This window comes from Cydia amplana, chromosome 9 (genome assembly GCF_948474715.1).
Source record: "Cydia amplana chromosome 9, ilCydAmpl1.1, whole genome shotgun sequence".
Taxonomy (NCBI): Eukaryota; Metazoa; Arthropoda; class Insecta; order Lepidoptera; family Tortricidae; genus Cydia; species Cydia amplana.
In genome coordinates this window covers 2,429,072-2,449,891 of record NC_086077.1, presented here as the reverse complement: position 1 = coordinate 2,449,891, position 20,820 = coordinate 2,429,072, and the positions used below count along the sequence as shown (strand labels likewise).

At 36.7% G+C, this 20,820-nt stretch overlaps 1 protein-coding gene across 1 annotated transcript; it reads left to right on the top strand.

The window, feature by feature from the left end:
- Nucleotides 1-40: 40 nt before the first annotated feature.
- Nucleotides 41-19,377, top strand: LOC134650810 (D-beta-hydroxybutyrate dehydrogenase, mitochondrial). The gene is made up of 5 exons (XM_063505744.1): nucleotides 41-59; nucleotides 1,413-1,697; nucleotides 13,722-13,882; nucleotides 16,693-16,858; nucleotides 19,030-19,377. The coding sequence occupies exons 1-5, from the start codon at nucleotides 41-43 to the stop codon at nucleotides 19,368-19,370; spliced, it is 972 nt and encodes a 323-aa protein (XP_063361814.1). The 3' UTR covers nucleotides 19,371-19,377.
- Nucleotides 19,378-20,820: the final 1,443 nt, after the last annotated feature.

The following is a 20,820-nucleotide window of genomic DNA, read 5'->3' as shown; positions in this document are numbered from 1 at the left end:
CAGACAGCGGAAGCTACTTTGTTGTAAGTATTAATGATTTATGTCTGTGTCTCACGAAAGTAGGTAGGTACATACTCGTTAATCTCAATCAATAAGTGACAGTTCAAGGTCCGTAATAATTAAATCGTATGATCCTCACAAAATCGGAACACAGTTTGTTTGCGAGAATTCTCGAAACACTTTCAACTCGAAAAGATCTGATCCCGCATTAAGTCAACCATAAGTACAAGATTGTTTCCGTTCAATACGCCTAATCCCTCAGATGAGCATTCGTGCCGAAACGAATCCTCTTTTATTGGAATGTCTTTGTTGAATTCAACATTTCTCGACCTCATATGAATTTTCTAATCAGCGGGCCGGCCGCGAATATCTATCTACAGTCTGACAAGATATTGTAGGAATTAAAAACCGGCCAAGTGCGAGTCGGACTCGCGCACGGAGGGTTCCGCACCATCAACAAAAAATAGAGCAAAACAAGCAAAAAAACGGTCACCCATCCAAGTACTGGCCCCGCCCGACGTTGCTTAACTTCGGTCAAAAATCACGTTTGTTGTATGGGAGCCCCACTTAAATCTTTATTTTATTCTGTTTTTAGTATTTGTTGTTAATGTTGTTATAGCGGCAACAGAAATACATCATCTGTGAAAATTTCAACTGTCTAGCTATCACGGTTCGGGAGGTACAGCCTGGTGACAGACGGACGGACGGACGGACGGACGGACGGACGGACAGCGGAGTCTTAGTAATAGGGTTCCGTTTTTACCCTTTGGGTACGGAACCCTAAAAAGTGGCAACATTGTAATGTCGTCCCTTTCAAATCTAAGAAAACGTCGATATAGCCCGCTTACATATTTTTATTTCATGAGTAGGTAACTCGCGGTAACCGAAGAGACTACTACGAATTAAAAAAGTTTAATAAAATGTCAGTAGGTATTTTTATCTTTATAGACATACAATTAAAAAAACCGGCCAAGTGCGAGTCAGACTCGCGCACGAAGGGTTCCGTACCATTACACAAAAAAACGGCATAAATGTGTTGTTATCATGTTGTTATATGGGAGCCCCATTTAAATATTTATTTAATTTTGCTTTAGTAATTGTTGTTACAGCGGCAACAGAAATACATCATCTGTGAAAATTCAACTGTCTAGCTATCACGGTTCATGAGTTACAGCCCGGTGACAGACAGACAGACGGACAGCGGAGTCTTAGTAATAGGGTCCCGTTTTTACCCTTTGGGTAGGTACGGAACCCTAAAAATAGATGAACGAACGAAATAAGTGATTCGCCTCTGAAACCCAATCGTAAATATAAACATGAAATTCGTTTTTAATATGCAACGAAACACGAAACCTGTTTTAAATGGGATCCTGTTCTCGCCGCAGTTGAACACCGACTTTCCTCTTATCTAGACTATTCTCTGCATGATATCGTATTATTTGACCGGCGTATTATAATGAATCGTGTAGTAGCTATCACGGGATGCGACAGTGGTTTAGGATACGCGTTAGCTACTCGCATTGCCCGCGAGGGCATGGTGACGGTAGCTGGAATGTTGAATGGTGTGGATTCTAAAGCGGCCAAGTCTCTGGAGAAATTAAAGGTTCATTCGTGCCATTTGGATGTGACGAGTGGAGATAGTGTTGCTGGGTTTAAGGAGTATGTGAATGGGCTGTTGAGAGATAATCCTAATTACAGTAAGTTTTGTTTAGTTTTTTGTTTTTCTAAGTTTACCTCTTGTTATGTATGATAAGGATTCTGATCGAATATAAAGCACTTAGGACCACTTGTACCATTCACTAACCCGGGGTTGACCGGTTAAACCTGGAGTTACATTGTTACCAGTACAATTTCACACTGCGTTAACGGTTAAACCGCTTAACCTCGGGTTAGTGGGATGGTAAAATTTTATATTTGAAATCAGGCAATTACATATATATCAATTTTGGGGATCACACTATCACTAGGCTAAGCCTGTCCCGTGGTGGAGTGGCACAGAGAATTGTGTTCTTATACGGTGTACGAGTATCTATACTTATTTTATGACTAGCTGTTGCCCGCGACTTCGTACGCGTGGATTTGTATATTGGTGGTTATAAATTCTACATTAGCTTAGAACATTATGCAGCAAAAGATAGCAGTAGGGATGGTTAATTATTTGTTAATTATTATACAACGCATGAGATTTGTCTTTCACAACCTGGCTACGAAGTTTCAAGCCCCTAACTGAATAAAATTGTTCTCGATAATCTCGATATAATCTCTCTCAACCCCCAGAAGATTTTCAAGTCCACTATTTAATAAAACCTACTACCTAACTACCTATTTACGAAGTTTGAAGTTCCTAGCTTTAAATAAAATTTGAACCCTCTACCAACTCTCAACCCCTGTTTAAACTTTTAGGGGATGAATTTTTAAAAACGCTGAAATTACTTTTCTTGTATTGTAATAATATGCCTTTATACAACGATTCAAGTCCCGCACTCCGATAAATATTTGGGTTCCATACAAATTTTCGACCCCCTTCACCACCTTGGGGGATGAATTATCAAAAACTCTGAAATTAGTTTTCTTTTCTCTTATAAAATACCTTTTTACGAAGCTTCAAGTTCCTAGCTTTAAATAAAATTATAACCTATACAATCTTTCAACCCCTTTTTAACCCTGTTATGGGATGAATTTTTAAAAACGCTGAAATAAGTTTTCTTGTGTTCTAATACTATGGCTTTATACAAAGATTTAAGTCTCGCACTCTCAAAAATATTTGAACTCCATACAAACTTTCAACCCCTTTTTCACCTCCTCGGGGGATGAATTTTTAAAAACGCTGAATAGGTTTATTGTTTTTTAATAAAATACCTTTTTACGAAGTTTCAAGTTCCTAGCTTTAAATAAAATTTGAACCCTATACAAACTTTCAACCCTTTTGGACCCTTATAGGGTATGAATTTTTAAAAACGCTGAAATTACTTTTCTCGTATTATAATAATATGTCATTATACAAAGATTCAAGTCCCGTACTTACAAAAAATATTGACCTCCATACAAATTTTCAACCCCTTTTTCACCACCTTAAATGTAGAATTTTGAAAAACGCTAACAATAGTTTTCTTCTCTTTTAATGAAATAACTTTTTACGAAGTTACAAATTCGTAGGTTAAAATAAAATATAAACCCTATACAATCTTTCAACCCCTTTTTAACCCTTTTAAGGGATGAATTTTTGAACACGCTGAAATTACTTTTCTTGAGAGTTAATAATATGGCTTTATACAAAGATTCAAGTCCCGCAATCTAAAAAATATTTGATCTCCGTACAAACTTTCAACCCCTTTTTCACCAACTCGGGGGATGAATTTTTAAAAACACTGAAATTAGTTTTGTTGTTTTCTAATTTAATACCTTTTTGCGATGTTTCAAGGTCTTAGCTTAAAATAAAATTTGCACCCCAAGACAAAGTTTCATCCCCTTTTTTACCCCCTTAGGGGTTGAATTTACTAAAACGTCGCAATTCCTTTTTTTTGCAATCGGCTATTATGCCTTTCTAAAAAGTTTCAAAGCATTTGTAATGGATTCAAATTTTCAACCCCTTTTTAACCCTGTTAGGGGATGAATTTTCAAAAACGCTGAAATTACTTTTCCTGTCTTATAATAATATACCCATATACAAAGTTTAAAGTCACACACTCACAAAAATATTTGATCTCCATACAAACTTTCAACCCCTTTTTCACCACCTTGGGGGATGAGTTTTCGAAAACGCTGAAATTAGTTTTATTATTTTTTAATATAATACATTTTTACAAAGTTTCAAATTCCTAGCTTAAAATAAATCTTGAACCCCATACAACCTTTCATCCCCTTTTTAACCCTTTTAAGGGATGAATTTTTGAACACACTGAAATTACTTTTCTTGAGAGTTAATATATGGCTTTATACAAAGATTCAAGTCCTGCAATCTAAAAAATATTTGATCTCCGTACAAACTTTCAACCCCTTTTTCACCAACTCGGGGGATGAATTTTTAAAAACACTGAAATTAGTTTTGTTGTTTTCTAATTTAATACCTTTTTGCGATGTTTCAAGGTCTTAGCTTAAAATAAAATTTGCACCCCAAGACAAAGTTTCATCCCCTTTTTTTACCCCCTTAGGGCTTGAATTTCCTAAAACGTCGCAATTCCCTTTTTTTTGCAATCGGCTATTATGCCTTTCTAAAAAGTTTCAAAGCATTTGTAATGGATTCAAACTTTCAACCCCTTTTTAACCCTGTTAGGGGATGAATTTTCAAAAACGCTGAAATTACTTTTCCTGTCTTATAATAATATACCCATATACAAAGTTTAAAGTAACACACTCACAAAAATATTTGATCTCCATACAAACTTTCAACCCCTTTTTCACCACCTTGGGGGATGAGTTTTCGAAAACGCTGAAATGAGTTTTATTATTTTTTAATATAATACATTTTTACAAAGTTTCAAATTCCTAGCTTAAAATAAATCTTGAACCCCATACAACCTTTCATCCCCTTTTTAACCCTTTTAAGGGATGAATTTTTGAACACACTGAAATTACTTTTCTTGAGAGTTAATATATGGCTTTATACAAAGATTCAAGTCCTGCAATCTAAAAAAATATTTGATCTCCGTACAAACTTTCAACCCCTTTTTCACCAACTCGGGGGATGAATTTTTATAAACACTGAAATTAGTTTTGTTGTTTTCTAATTTAATACCTTTTTGCGATGTTTCAAGGTCTTAGCTTAAAATAAAATTTGCACCCCAAGACAAAGTTTCATCCCCTTTTTTACCCCCTTAGGGGTTGAATTTCCTAAAACGTCGCAATTCCTTTTTTTTGCAATCGGCTATTATGCCTTTCTAAAAAGTTTCAAAGCAAATGCTTCAAATGTAATGGATTCAAACTTTCAACCCCTTTTTAACCCTGTTAGGGGATGAATTTTCAAAAACGCTGAAATTACTTTTCCTGTCTTATAATAATATACCCATATACAAACTTTAAAGTCACACACTCACAAAAATATTTGATCTCCATACAAACTTTCAACCCCTTTTTCACCACCTTGGGGGATGAGTTTTCGAAAACGCTGAAATTAGTTTTATTATTTTTTAATATAATACATTTTTACAAAGTTTCAAATTCCTAGCTTAAAATAAATCTTGAACCCCATACAACCTTTCATCCCCTTTTTAACCCTTTTAAGGGATGAATTTTTAAAAACGCTGAAATCACTTTTCTTGTGTTTTAATAATATGGCTTTATACAAAGACTCAAGTCCCGCACTCTCAATAATATTTGATCTCCGTACAAACTTTCAACCCCTTTTTCACCACCTCGGGGGATGAATTTTTAAAAACGCTGAAATTAGTTTTCTTGTTTTTTAATTTCATACCTTTTTGCAAAGTTTCAAGGTCCTAGCTTAAAATAAAATTTGCACCCCAAGACAAAGTTTCATCCCCTTTTTTTACCCCCTTAGGGCTTGAATTTCCTAAAACGTCGCAATTACTTTTTTTGTAATCGGCAATTATGCCTTTCTAAGAAGTTTCAAAGCATTTGTAATGGATTCAAACTTTCAACCCCCTTTTAACCCTGTTAGGGGATGAATTTTCAGAAACGCTGAAATTACTTTTCCTGTCTTATAATAATATACCCATATACAAAGTTTAAAGTCACACACTCACAAAAATATTTGATCTCCATATAAACTTTCAACCCCTTTTTCACCACCTTGGGGGATGAATTTTCGAAAACGCTGAAATTAGTTTTCTTGTTTTTTAATATAATACATTTTCACAAAGTTTCAAATTTCTAGCTTAAACTAAAACTTGAACCCCATACAACCTTTCATCCCCTTTTTAACCCCCTTACGGGTTGAATTTTTCAAAATCGCTTCTTATCTCTTGTACACTTTACAAATGCAACCTAATGTGCAAATTTCAACTTTCTAGCTTTTGTAGTTTCGGCTGTGCGTTGATGAATCAGTCAGTCAGTCAGTCAGTCAGGACACTTGCATTTATATATATAGATTATTATGTATATAATCTTAAACAAACTATAGCTGCTCAAGCAAATCTTGTCAGTAAAAAAAGGCGCGAAATTCAAATATTCTATGGGACGATATCCCTTCGCGCCTACATTTTTCAAATTTGCCGCCTTTTTCTACTGACAAGATCTGCTGGATCAAGTATAGTTTAAGAGATAAGTAATCCAGCGCTCATGTCTACATGACAAAGTCTGTTTCTGTGGGTATGTAATGCTTAATATAATTATAAAAAAGCGGCCAAGTGCGAGTCTGACTCGCCCATGAAGGGTTCCGTATTGAGGGGATTTATGACGTATTAAAAAAAACTACTTACTAGATCTCGTTCAAACCAATTTTCGGTGGAAGTTTTCATGGTAATGTACATCATATATTTTTTTTAGTTTTATCATTTTCTTATTTTAGAAGTTACAGGGGGGGGGACACACATTTTAGATAGATAGATAGATAGATAAAAACTTTATTCGTTTCCACAACATACATGGTACATAGATGAAAGAAGACATGCAGCTTAAAATTAACATAAAAATTAGTTTACAAAATCTTAAAGTAAATGAAAAATAAAACAAATACAAAACCATGTGTCGTGGCAGAGAATAGGCGCTGGCTCAGCATGGTGATGCGGCAAGCCACATCGCTGATATTCTGCCAGGACCTTTTACAAAAATGAAAAGACTGTACAACGCTTAATTCTTATAAATCTTACTTAACTTAGGTAATGATGCTCATGTTGCGTGTTGTGTGTGTACTGGCACGTGCTTACCACTTTGGAAGTGTCTCTCGCGCAAACTATTCATTTTAGAAAAAAATTATATTAGAAACCTCAATATCATTTTTGAAGACCTATCCATACACGTATGGGTTTGACGAAAAAAAAATTTTTGAGTTTCAGTTTACAGTATGGGGAACCCCCAAAATCTATTGTTTTTTTTTCTATTTTTTTTGTGTGAAAATCGTAATGCGGTTCACAGATACATCTACTTACCAAGTTTCAACAGTATAGTTCTTATAGTTTCGGAAAAAAGTCGCTGTGACATACGGACGGACAGACAGACGGACAGACGGACGGACAGACAGACAGACATGACGAATCTATAAGGGTTCCGTTTTTTGCCATTTGGCTACGGAACCCTAAAAAACTATCATACATTTGTTATAACGCCATTTGATATATTATTATACGTTATAATGTAATCTATATATATAAATGCACGTGTCCTGACTGATTGACTGACTGACTGACTGACTGACTGACTGACTGACTCATCAACGTAGAGCCGAAACTACAAATGCTAGAAAGTTGAAATTTGGACACTAGGTTGCATTTATAAAATGTATAAGAGCTAAGGAGCGATTTTGAGAAATTCAACCCCTAAGGGGGTTAAAAAGGGGATGAAAGTTTGTATGGGGTTCAAGTTTTATTTTGAGCTAGGAAATTGAAACTTTGTAAAATGTACTATATTAAAAAACAAGAAAATTAATTTCTGCATTTTCGAAAATTCATCCCCAAAGGTGGTGAAAAAGGGGTTGAAAGTTTATATGGAGATCAAATATTTTTCTGAGTGTTAGACTTGAAACTTTGTATATGGGGATATTATTATAAGACGGGAAAAGTAATTTCAGCGTTTTTGAAAATTCATCCCCTAACAGGGTTAAAAAGGGGTTGAAAGTTTGAATCCATTACAAATGCTTTGAAACTTCTTAGAAAGGCATAATAGCCGATGACAAAAAAAAGTAATTGCGACGTTTTAGGTAATTCAACCTCTAAGGGGGTAAAAAAGGGGATGAAACTTTGTCCTGGGGTGCAAATTTTATTTTAGGCTAGGACCTTGAAACTTCGTAAAAAGGTATTAAATTAAAAAACAAGAAAATGAATTTCTGCGTTTTCGAAAATTCATCCCCCAAGGTGGTGAAAAGGGGGTTGAAAATTTGTATGGAGATCAAATATTTTTGTGAGTGTTGGACTTGAAACTTTGTATATGGGGATATTATTATAAGACAGGAAAAGCAATTTCAGCGTTTTTGAAAATTCATCCCCTAACAGGGTTAAAAAGGGGTTGAAAGTTGAATCCATTACAAATGCTTTGAAACTTCTTAGAAAGGCATAATAGCCGATGACAAAAAAAGTAATTGCGACGTTTTAGTTAATTCAACCTCTAAGGGGGTAAAAAAGGGGATGAAACTTTGTCCTGTGGTGCAAATTTTATTTTAAGCTAGGACCTTGAAACTTCGAAAAAAGGTATTAAATTAAAAAACAAGAAAACTAATTTCAGCGTTTTTAAAAATTCATCCCCCAAGGTGGTAAAAAAGGGGTTGAAAATTTGTACGGAGATCAAATATTTTTGAGAGTGCGGGACTTGAATCTTTGTATTTGGGGATATTATTAAAATACAGGAAAAGTAATTTCAGCGTTTTGTAAAATTCATCCCCTAACAGGGTAAAACAGGGGTTGAAAGATTGAATCCATTACAAATGCTTTGAAACTTCTTAGAAAGGCATAATAGCCGATGACAAAAAAAGTAATTGCGACGTTTTAGGTAATTCAACCTCTAAGGGGGTAAAAAAGGGGATGAAACTTGTCCTGGGGTGCAAATTTTATTTTAAGCTAGGACCTTGAAACTTCGTAAAAAGGTATTAAATTAAAAAACAAGAAAACTTATTTCAGCGTTTTTAAAAATTCATCCCCCAAGGTGGTAAAAAAGGGGTTGAAAATTTGTACGGAGATCAAATATTTTTGAGAGTGCGGGACTTGAATCTTTGTATTTGGGGATATTATTAAAATACAGGAAAAGTAATTTCAGCGTTTTGTAAAATTCATCCCCTAACAGGGTTAAACAGGGGTTGAAAGTTTGAATCCATTACAAATGCTTTGAAACTTCTTAGAAAGGCATAATAGCCGATAACAAAAAAAAGTAATTGCAACGTTTTTGGAAATTCAACCCCTAAGGGGGTTAAAAAAGGGATGAAAGTTCGTCTTAGGGTGCAAATTTTATTTTAAGCTACGAACTTGAAACTTTGCAAATAAGTATTAAATTAAGATACAAGAAAACAAATTTCAGCGTTTTTAAAAATTCATTCCCCAAGGTGGTAAAACATGGGATTAAAAATTTGTACGGATATCAAATATTTTTGAGAGTGCGGGACTTGAATCTTTGTATTTGGGGATATTATTAGAAGACAGGAAAAGTTATTTCAGCGTTTGGTAAAATTCATCCCCTAACAGGGTTAAAAAGGGGTTGAAATTTTGTATGGCGTTCAAATTTTATTTTAAGCTAGGAACTTGAAACGTCGTAAAAATATATGTTATTAAAATACAAGAAAACTAATTCCAGCGTTTTTGAATATTCATCCCCCAAAGTGGTGAAAAAAAGGTTGAAAGTTTGTATGGATATCAAACATTTTTTCGAACGCGGGACTTGAATCTTTGTATTTGGGGATATTATTAAAATACAGGAAAAGTAATTTCAGCGTTTTGTAAAATTCATCCCCTAACAGGGTTAAACAGGGGTTGAAAGTTTGAATCCATTACAAATGCTTTGAAACTTCTTAGAAAGGCATAATAGCCGATAACAAAAAAAAGTAATTGCAACGTTTTTGGAAATTCAACCCCTAAGGGGGTTAAAAAGGGCATTAGAGTTCGTCTTAGAGTGCAAATGTTATTTTAAGCTAGGGACTTGAAACTTTGCAAAAAGGTTTTGAATTAAGATACAAGAAAACAAATTTCAGCGTTTTTAAAAATTCATCCCCCAAGGTGGTAAAACATGGGGTTGAAAATTTGTACGGATATAAAATATTTTTGAGAGTGCGGGACTTGAATCTTTGTATTTGGGGATATTATTAGAAGACAGGTTAAGTTATTTCAGCGTTTTGTAAAATTCATCCCCTAACAGGGTTAAAAAGGGGTTGAAAGTTTGTATGGATATCAAACATTTTTTCGAACGCGGGACTTGAATCTTTGTATTTGGGGATATTATTAAAATACAGGAAAAGTAATTTCAGCGTTTTGTAAAATTCATCCCCTAACAGGGTTAAACAGGGGTTGAAAGTTTGAATCCATTACAAATGCTTTGAAACTTCTTAGAAAGGCATAATAGCCGATAACAAAAAAAAGTAATTGCAACGTTTTTGGAAATTCAACCCCTAAGGGGGTTAAAAAAGGGATGAAAGTTCGTCTTAGGGTGCAAATTTTATTTTAAGCTACGAACTTGAAACTTTGCAAATAAGTATTAAATTAAGATACAAGAAAACAAATTTCAGCGTTTTTAAAAATTCATTCCCCAAGGTGGTAAAACATGGGATTAAAAATTTGTACGGATATCAAATATTTTTGAGAGTGCGGGACTTGAATCTTTGTATTTGGGGATATTATTAGAAGACAGGAAAAGTTATTTCAGCGTTTGGTAAAATTCATCCCCTAACAGGGTTAAAAAGGGGTTGAAATTTTGTATGGCGTTCAAATTTTATTTTAAGCTAGGAACTTGAAACGTCGTAAAAATATATGTTATTAAAATACAAGAAAACTAATTCCAGCGTTTTTGAATATTCATCCCCCAAAGTGGTGAAAAAAAGGTTGAAAGTTTGTATGGATATCAAACATTTTTTCGAACGCGGGACTTGAATCTTTGTATTTGGGGATATTATTAAAATACAGGAAAAGTAATTTCAGCGTTTTGTAAAATTCATCCCCTAACAGGGTTAAACAGGGGTTGAAAGTTTGAATCCATTACAAATGCTTTGAAACTTCTTAGAAAGGCATAATAGCCGATAACAAAAAAAAGTAATTGCAACGTTTTTGGAAATTCAACCCCTAAGGGGGTTAAAAAGGGCATTAGAGTTCGTCTTAGAGTGCAAATTTTATTTTAAGCTAGGGACTTGAAACTTTGCAAAAAGGTTTTGAATTAAGATACAAGAAAACAAATTTCAGCGTTTTTAAAAATTCATTCCCCAAGGTGGTAAAACATGGGGTTGAAAATTTGTACGGATATAAAATATTTTTGAGAGTGCGGGACTTGAATCTTTGTATTTGGGGATATTATTAGAAGACAGGTTAAGTTATTTCAGCGTTTTGTAAAATTCATCCCCTAACAGGGTTAAAAAGGGGTTGAAAGTTTGTATGGATATCAAACATTTTTTCGAACGCGGGACTTGAATCTTTGTATTTCGGAATATTATTAAAATACAGGAAAAGGAATTTCAGCGTTTTGTATAATTCATCCCCTAACAGGGTTAAACAGGGGTGAAAGTTTGAATCCATTACAAATGCTTTGAAACTTCTTAGAAAGGCATAATAGCCGATTACAAAAAAAAGTAATTGCAACGTTTTTGGAAATTCAACCCCTAAGGGGGTTAAAAAGGGGATGAAAGTTCGTCTTAGGGTGCAAATTTTATTTTAAGCTAGGAACTTGAAACTTTGCAAAAAGGTATTGAATTAAGATACAAGAAAACAAATTTCAGCGTTTTTAAAAATTCATCCCCCAAGGTGGTAAAACATGGGGTTGGAAATTTGTACGGATATCAAATATTTTTGAGAGTGCGGGACTTGAATCGTTGTATTTGGGGATATTATTAGAAGACAGGAAAAGTTATTTCAGCGTTTTGTAAATCCCCTAACAGGGTTAAAAAGGGGTTGAAATTTTGTATGGAGTTCAAATTTTATTTTAAGCTAGGAACTTGAAACTTCGTAAATATATATGTTATTAAAATACAAGAAAACGAATTTCAGCGTTATTGAATATTCATCCCCTAAAGTGGTGAAAAAGGGGTTGAAAGTTTGTATGGATATCAAACATTTTTTCGAACGCGGGACTTGAATCTTTGTATTTCGGGATATTATTAAAATACAGGGAAAGTAATTTCAGCGTTTTGTATAATTCATCCCCTAACAGGGTTAAACAGGGGTTGAATGTTTGAATCCATTACAAATGCTTTGAAACTTCTTAGAAAGGCATAATAGCCGATTACAAAAAATGTAATTGCAACGTTTTTGGAAATTCAACCCCTAAGGGGGTTAAAAAGGGGATGAAAGTTCGTCTTAGGGTGCAAATTTTATTTAAAGCTAGGAACTTGAAACTTCGTAAATAGGTAGTTAGGTAGTAGGTTTTATTAAATAGAGGACATGAAAATCTTCTAAGGGGGTTTAGAGGGATTACATCGAGGACAATTTTATTCAGTTAGGGGCTTGAAACTTCGTAGGTTGTGAAAGACAAGTCTCATGCGTCGTATAATATTAATAATTAAGAAATGATTAACCGTCCAACCGCAATCTCTTGCTGCATAATGTTCTAAGCTAATGTAGAATATATAACCACCAATATACAAATCCACGCGTACGAAGTCGCGGGCAACAGCTAGTTTTTATTATACGTTTCCTTTGTTATATTGTCATTTCATCTAAACTGTCATTGATATAATGCCTATTGTAATATAATTATTAATTAGTATAAATACATGCTTTATAATGACATTTGTTATAATATATGTTTGTATAACGTAATACTTCATACAATTTTCAAATATAAATACATATATTGTATAACATTTTTTGTTATATTTCATTTAATGATAACGTAAAGTTTTACAAACTTTTTAAGTTTTTATTCTAGGGAGGTCGCAGTTCTAACCTAACCTAACCAAATTTTTCACGGTTTTCAATTTTGCGAGGGCCGCAGTTCAAACTCAACCTAAACCATTATTTGGTAGGTATTTTATTCTACGGAGGGTCAAAGTTCTAACCTAACCTAACCCTCCTTTTGCTAGTTAGTTATTCGTTTGTGCAGAGTCGCAGTTCTAACCTAACCTAACCCATTTATGTCATGCAACTATTATGCCACACAAATAATTATGTGATATCACTTGTTATAACAAATAATATGCTTTAGAGTATGTAATAATTATGGCAATGTATATTAGACGAAGTGTAAATATACCTTATGACCATTATACCAATAATAACATGATGTATATCGTTAATTAGGTATTGCGGTAGTATGCCATTCGTTACGTTATTCAAAATAACGATATATCAAACTATAATATATGAAAAGTAATTATAAAAAATGTAATGCACCCTGTTTATGTATGTGTATATGTACCTTTGCACATAAATACCTAGAATAAATCAATATGCTTCTCTAATATTGTCAACATGCATTGAATTATACTTTAACCCTTTTACCGCCATTGACTTGATATGAAGTCCGAACATTTCGTGCCCCACACGCCACGACTTGATATCAAGTCGTAGTTTTGGTCAGGTTTGTTTACGAGCAATTTTTGACATGGCGCTGATGAGTGATGACACTTTATTACTTCATTGACGTGGCGGCGAAAAGGTTTTATTTACTAGCATTTTCTAGTGACTTGTTACGCGTGTAAGTTTTTAAGAGGCTAACCCAAAATTGTAAATTTTATATTAAATATGTAGACTATACGACATTATTACACAAATTGACTAAGGTACCATAATATTGCATTGTCACCAGACTTTTACAAATGTATGCATTTTCAGCTTCATTGGGTACTTGGGGAGATTTGACCCGTACTAAACAAACATAGCAGATAATAAATAAATACCTTCATTTGCGCCTTTTTCTCCTGACAAGGCGGGTGTGTTTGAGTAGGTAGGTATACAAACTTTTCAAATCTTGTACCTATTACATTTCAGGCCTATACGCCGTTGTCAACAACGCCGGTGTCATGACTATAGGCGACTACGAGTGGCAGACTCCTTCCATGATAGAAAACACTGTGAACGTGAACCTGCTTGGTGCTATGAGGGTGGTCTCCGCTTTCCTGCCGCAACTGAGGACCTCACAACTCTCACAAGTAAGTCCGTGTCACTCCAATATACCTTGATAGAGACAGAAGATCAATAGGACAGAAGAGAAGAGAAATAAGCTTGACAACTTAAAATAGTAAGACTTACAATTAGAGCCATCCTACACTAGAGTGGGTTTCTTATTGGGTCAATGAGAGCAGTTACCAGATCCCGTGCTGCTACGCGAAAATGGTCTTAGAAGACCTTCCCTCGATTTCAAATTGATGGAGATTGCCAGTTACAGATTTTGTAAAAAACATACAGGGTGTGAGAAAAAGGTAATTTTTGGCGAACTTCTTTTTGATGCAAATTTGGACCAAACAAAAATTTCCGGTTAGAAAAGCCACATATCGAAGAAATCTTTTCCCATACAATTTGTATGAGAAAATGAAATCTTTTATTTTTCAAATGCTATTTTTTTATGACAATCGATTCAATTCCTATCCAGTATTAATAGTTTCCTAGGGGTCAACTCATTTATTTACATAATTGTCAAAATACAAAATTTATACAAAAAAACAGTAACAACTTAAGACTAGCTTAAGCCTAGTCAAAAAGTCCCCCGCGAGTTGTCCCTGGCGCAAAGGTACCCATCACACTAGCAGCGTTACCACGTTGAATGGCCATGGACAACCTTTGCACCAGGTATGAACCCGCGCGGGCGTCAGCCCCCCTCTCCCTAATACGACGTCCCACTTCCCTAATAAAGGCAATAGCCTCCGACCCCCAGCACCCAGTAGTCTCAAACGCAAGGGGCACAAAATAATAATTACTAGCCAGGTTCGCGTACTTATCCCGCTTCTTGACCGCGGCAAAATCTGCAGCGGCACCAGCCGTCCGCACAGTTCGGCCGAGGTGTGAGGCCGCGAAAGTGCTAACGCACGTGGCGTCCCATAGCAGGCACTTACCCCTCTGCCACGGCACCAAAGTCAAGCCGTCCGGACTTCTACCATCGGTGCGGCAGAGGCCCGGAGGCTCGAGGACACAGGGGATATTGGCGGATATTAAAGCCCTCCTTACAATGTCATTGAGAGCGGGAACCTTCCTGAACAACCACAACAACTCAAAGCGTGATGGCCAGTCGCCTCCACCATGGAGCCGCAGAGGCATTTATGAGGCACACAAACATCGCAGCCCAGGCGGAGAGCCACTGCCACCCGCAATGAGTCGTTGTCCAGGAGTGTTCCCAGAGGAGGAGCAGGCAAAGCTTGCAACCACGCTCCCGCTTCGGCATTTGACACCGACGTCAACCTGGCCAATTTCACCCCCGTGGCTACCCCCATAAGCCGTGCAAGAGCATCCCCAGCCCCCACATTGTCCCAAAGTCGCTGTACTCGCGGAGCCTCGGGCAGCGACGCCGTAGGGTAACGAGCCGTCCACCTCGACAGTGCATCCTCGACAAACGGAATGGTAACCCTTTCTCCCTGACAACATAAAATTTTTAAGACAAGGTCACCAACTCCATGTGCCGATGCTAGGAAGGCTGGCAAGCCCACATCCCCCGCACACCGCAAACCGAGGCCACCGTGACGTATTGGCAAAGACGCTTGAGTCCATTGTTCGTCTGAAAAAGACACATTCAAGAGAGTCTCTGCCGTACCCCTCAATGCACCGTCAAAACAAAAGAAGGTATGTCACCCGGACACAACCATGTTGAAGTGGTTCTCAACAGGTATGTAATTTTGGGAACCGCGAAACACATACGCAGCAGAGTCAGGGCGACATGGGCATTAATATATTTTAGGCGTTCTTGGGTGAGTAAAAGGAGACGCTTCCTGGCCTCTACGGCGTTAGAAATGGCTTCCTGGAAAATAGGAGAACCCAGAAGGGTAAACGTTTCGTCTGAAAGCTCCTTGAGACCAGGAAGCAAAGACCTTAAAGAAGAGAAAGAAGAAGAAGAGGTAGCTCCACAGCAGTAAACCTCACACTTTTCCGCATGGGGTCAACTTACGTTAATGTACTAAAAAGCCACAAATTAATAAACTTTAAAACTTTTTCCATACATTTAATGGAGAATCACATTCTTATTAAATAACTTCATCTAGTGAACTGAGAAGGCAAAAGTCTGAATATTACAATTACAACAAGGGTAAGTATATTTTGGCAAACCCAATTAGGTTTACCCACTTGCAGTGCGGAACACTAAAAACTTTCGTTCTACATATTTGCCACCATATATATGTAATAACCAAGCAATTTCTTACACATAACAGATAACAATCTAATGTCAATTTTATCTCGAACATACGAATCGATCGTATCTAAGTATACCTATTATTAAACATAAATATACCTACATATTATTTACACGTGTCACATTCAGTAGGTACCTAATGATCAAACGAATATTAATGATAGGACTTTATAAGCTAATTTTACCTGAAAACTTTTCTTTACATTTGAGCCATTTTTATTCCTCGATATCCAAGGTCACTACTTAGTATTTTATACTTACATAACTTAAACTTAAGTAAACGGATAGATAACTAACGAAAGAGTGCTACAATTAGTAAATAAAGAGGTCGAGGTTTTAAGGTCAAAAAACGCAAGCTACAGTACCTTGGTCATTCATGCGAAACGAGAAGTATTAACTCAACATCAACTCATTATCCAAGGAAAGATCCAAGGGAAAATAATCATCCGGACGAAGAAGTAACTCATGGCGAGCACGGTTCAAACAGAGCACACACGCTTATTATTCCGCGCAGCTGTGTCTAAAGCTTGTATAGCCCTCATGATAGCAGACCTCCGGTAGGAGATGGCACTGGAAGAAGAAAAAAAAGAATGTGGGTATATCATTTTTGTCTTATTTTACCAGAACGGCTTACAACCGCGGATAATCAACGTGGCAAGTCACTGCGGCCTTCAACCCCTACCAGGCTTCGCTCCGTACAGCGCGAGCAAAGCTGGCCTACTGGCGTGGACGCGAGCGCTGCGGATGGAGCTACGGGACCATGCGCTCACAGCTGTGGCCTTTGTACCAGGTAATAACTTTAGCTTATACAAGCGTACCTATGACTAAAACCACGGAAAGAAATAAGGAAACTCGGTGAACTGATCTGGACTTATGGAGCTACGAGACCATGGGCTCACAGCTGTGACGTTCGTAACGGGCAAGGCTTCGACCTACACGAGCCAGTGGATTTACTAGTAGGGAACTGTTGGTTGATCTGCAGGGAAACCTTACGAGTATGTCTGGTGCTGAATGTCTTTCAGCTCTGTCAGACTTGTAATGGGCAATGGCTTCAACTTTCGACAAAGCGAGTTTTTCTAGACTAAAGCCGAAAATTATCACTTACTAGCTTGGACACAGCATGGACTGCGTATGGAATGGAGCTATGCACCCATGGACTTACATCTGTGCCGTCAGGAAAGATTGTATGTATGGTCTCCACAGCTTTTTTAAAAATATTTATAAACTTAATAGGAAAAGGCCAACTTGAAACATAGTTATGTTGACAAACTTGCGGTTTCCTCTATATTGCTAGTAACATTACAACCAATATGTACCTAAAGGCCTAGACACACTAGTACCTCCTAGCGCACGCAAAAACATTATTACAAATGGACTCGGATAAATATCTTCGCTTAAAAGATACCTACATTATCGAGCAGGAAATTGCCTGATCAAACTCGGCGTCTTACAAAACAAATACATCATCCATAATGAAACAAAATAACGTAATCATCGCAGTCACGCAGTAACTACCCTTCGTTCAGCTGTCAAATTACTGAAAACCACTTAGTTAAATTGGTAGCCCGCAAACGGTTTCAACCAATCTTGATACAAGGGGATGGTAATAGTAGGTACCTATGTTAAGGCCCCAGTACACAATGGGCCATCGCCGGCCACTTCAAGGAACGCAGTCATGCGGTAGAATGAGATAGCAATATCACTTGCTCCCTCTAACGCATAAATGCGTCCCTTGGAGTGGCCGGCGATGGCCCATTGACTGGGGCCTTTAGATGCATTTTGGTGTGAACGTCCTTATTGTATTGGGTTTGGGTTTAAATAAGAAAAACCGAACATGGGAAAATGAACTTTCTTGATAAAACTAAAGTTAGTGATAGTATCCATTAGTTGGTGCACGGTTCCTTCGATCTTTTCTTGCATGCTAATTTTTAAAGGAACTTTTATAGACGGTGCGGTGTTCTGACATGGAACATTGCTAGCTCATTTTGCATAATTGTAGGATTTTTTTCAACCTTTTGTTTAGGTATTTACTTCGCGAAGTACAGTCACGTTCCGTGATTGTTGCGCCATTTAGGGTTCTAGCTAAATTGAACATTCCATAGCGTAAGTATGGATCAACAAAGCTAGGACCCTAAATGGCGTAACAATCCCGTCTGGTGACCAGTTCCCTGTTTATCAGAAGCTTCTAACTTGTTATACAAGTGGAAGTCCCTTTCTAACAAAAGCTGTCAAAAAGGGACTTCCACTTGTATTACAAGTTACAAGCTTTTGATAAATAGGGCACTGGTGACTATACATTTTGTATAGTAATAGGGAGCTAAATTATGCGGAAAAAGTATATAACTTTTCCCTCATTGGCCGTTTGGCCACTTTTTTCCTGATTTGATTACAGCGTTAATATTCAGACCAAGCTAATTTGGAAGCATGAATCTAGTATAACTGGATTGGGCATGAGTGGTGGGGATAACTGACAGAACGGGATAGTCTTATGTATCTTTCAGTAGGAGTAGCAGCGAAAGCGCTATTATTGTTTGTCCTTGTCACAGTCTCACATCTTGTTTTATTCCCACCGTAAATAGACCACCGTGATTGGTCGAATTCATTTGTTGCCCACCATAACAAATAAATTCGACCAATCATAGCGGCGCAATGCGACGCTATGATTGGTCGAATTTACATGTTTTGTCCCTCACGGAGGCACGCGTAGACCACTTCTATAGGATGCTACCTTCTATGTTTGGAAGCAATTTTGGTAGCACAGACTGTGCAAGTGCTAAACCTCAAACTTCTATGAAATTATGACCATACCAAGCTAACTGATATCCGACTTCTAACACAATTTATGCCAAAAGTTTTAAGACTGTCTATTTTCAATGGATCTAGACAGTATGGCGTCCAGATGGACAAATAAAAAAAAATATGGTTTTTTTTAAACCCTTAGTTTTTTTCTTTTTTTTACAGGAGGTTTCGTTGGATCTAGCAACATACTGGCAGCACAAGCTAACTCCTGCAGCAAAATGCTCGACCATCTCGACCCGGAGCAACGGAAACTTTTCGAAAAAAGAATAACGGCCCTAAGTGACTACCTGCAAAGCGCGACTCAAAATTCGAACTACGATTCTTTAAAAGATATAGATATAATTGAGACGTTTGTAAAGGCGTTAACTGATGAAAATCCTAGATTTATGTACAAGGTACAGTCATGGAGATATGCGTTTTATTACAGTTTGTTGAAAATGCCGGTCCCCGAAGCGGCACATCTTTGGTTGATTAAGAGGTTCCTGAGTTTTCCTGAAGTTTAACGCACTCACTGCCCTAGCGGGTTCTCTGCTCGTAGGCGTTTTTCGCTACATACGGGTTTTCCCATGTAATCGGCTCCGCTCGTAGCGCGTAGCTCGCGCTGGCACTGAATGAAGCACTATTAGAATAAGTAGGTAGTTATTATTATTTTAGTTTATTATCAACATACAAGTTTGACCAAAGGCGGGAAACCTTTTGAAAAACGTGTTGCTGTTAGTTTATAAAATGGGATTAAATATTTCAAGCCCGTCATTTACCTTACAAGTACCTATTATATTTTATAAGTAGGTATATTTGTAAATATTATACGTTCTTTACGATGAAAGCTAAATAAAAATGTATCCATGACAATCCATATGTTTTATTACCTACCTAATAGCAACATTAGCAACTGATAGTCTGGCAAACCAATTTGCCATTAGTACTTAGTTAGTAAATGTCGGCTTTTTCTACTAACATAACCCATCTATACATATAATAAAGCTGAAGAGGGTCGAAAGTCTGTACATGGAAGATATTCGAAAAAAAGTTGGTTGGCGATACTTAGAATCGATAACAGAACACGTTCCAACAGTTTTTAGAATTTTTGTCTGTTTGTTTATCTGTTTATTTGACCGCGCATCACGTGAAAACGGCTGAACGGATTTTGATGCAAACTTTACTAATCTGTCAAGAAACTCCCTGGCCCTATTTTAGGCTAGAAAAATTCAACCCCTAAAAGGGGGGGTGGCCACTACACTCAATTAAGTTGTTTGCACCTGAATCTTATGGCGCTAACTTAAGAAAGTGGTGCAAACTTTTTTTTTGTGTATGTACTTTGTAAAAAAAAACACATTTTTCTTAGTCAATGTCAAACGTCTTTGCAAATACATATTAAATCACATTTATAGACGGGTCTATCGCGGGTCTATATTGACAATAATTAACATTATGTGAAGTGGGTGGTTTGAAAATATACTGGATCAACCAAATCTTGTCAGTAGTAAAAGGCGGCAAATTTGAAAAATCGCGGGTTAGCAACACTGTGTTCGAATAATTCCAAAATCGCGTGTCATCTGTGTGTTATCTGTGGAATATGGATCGTGAATGACAGCCATCATCTTATTGTTTACATTCTGAATCGTTTCTATTTCAAGATAAATTTCTGCTGTCACCATTAAATACTAAGATTATGCATGACCTCAAGCAAAGCTAAGGTGCCTACAATGTACAATCATGCTCGTTGACGGTAAGCATTACTAAAATTTGAGGTTATGATAATTCACTCGAACTGACGTATGAAGAACGTAGTGATTATATTCTCTTTGGTATGAAGGGCGGAAAAATAAACACGTTTTGGTTCGATGTACATTGCTGCTTTTCTTAGCGCAATTCTGCTCTTTGAGTGTTACATGGTGTTACCCTACTTTAATTTGCAGTACATTGCTACTGACAACATTTGCTTGACGCACT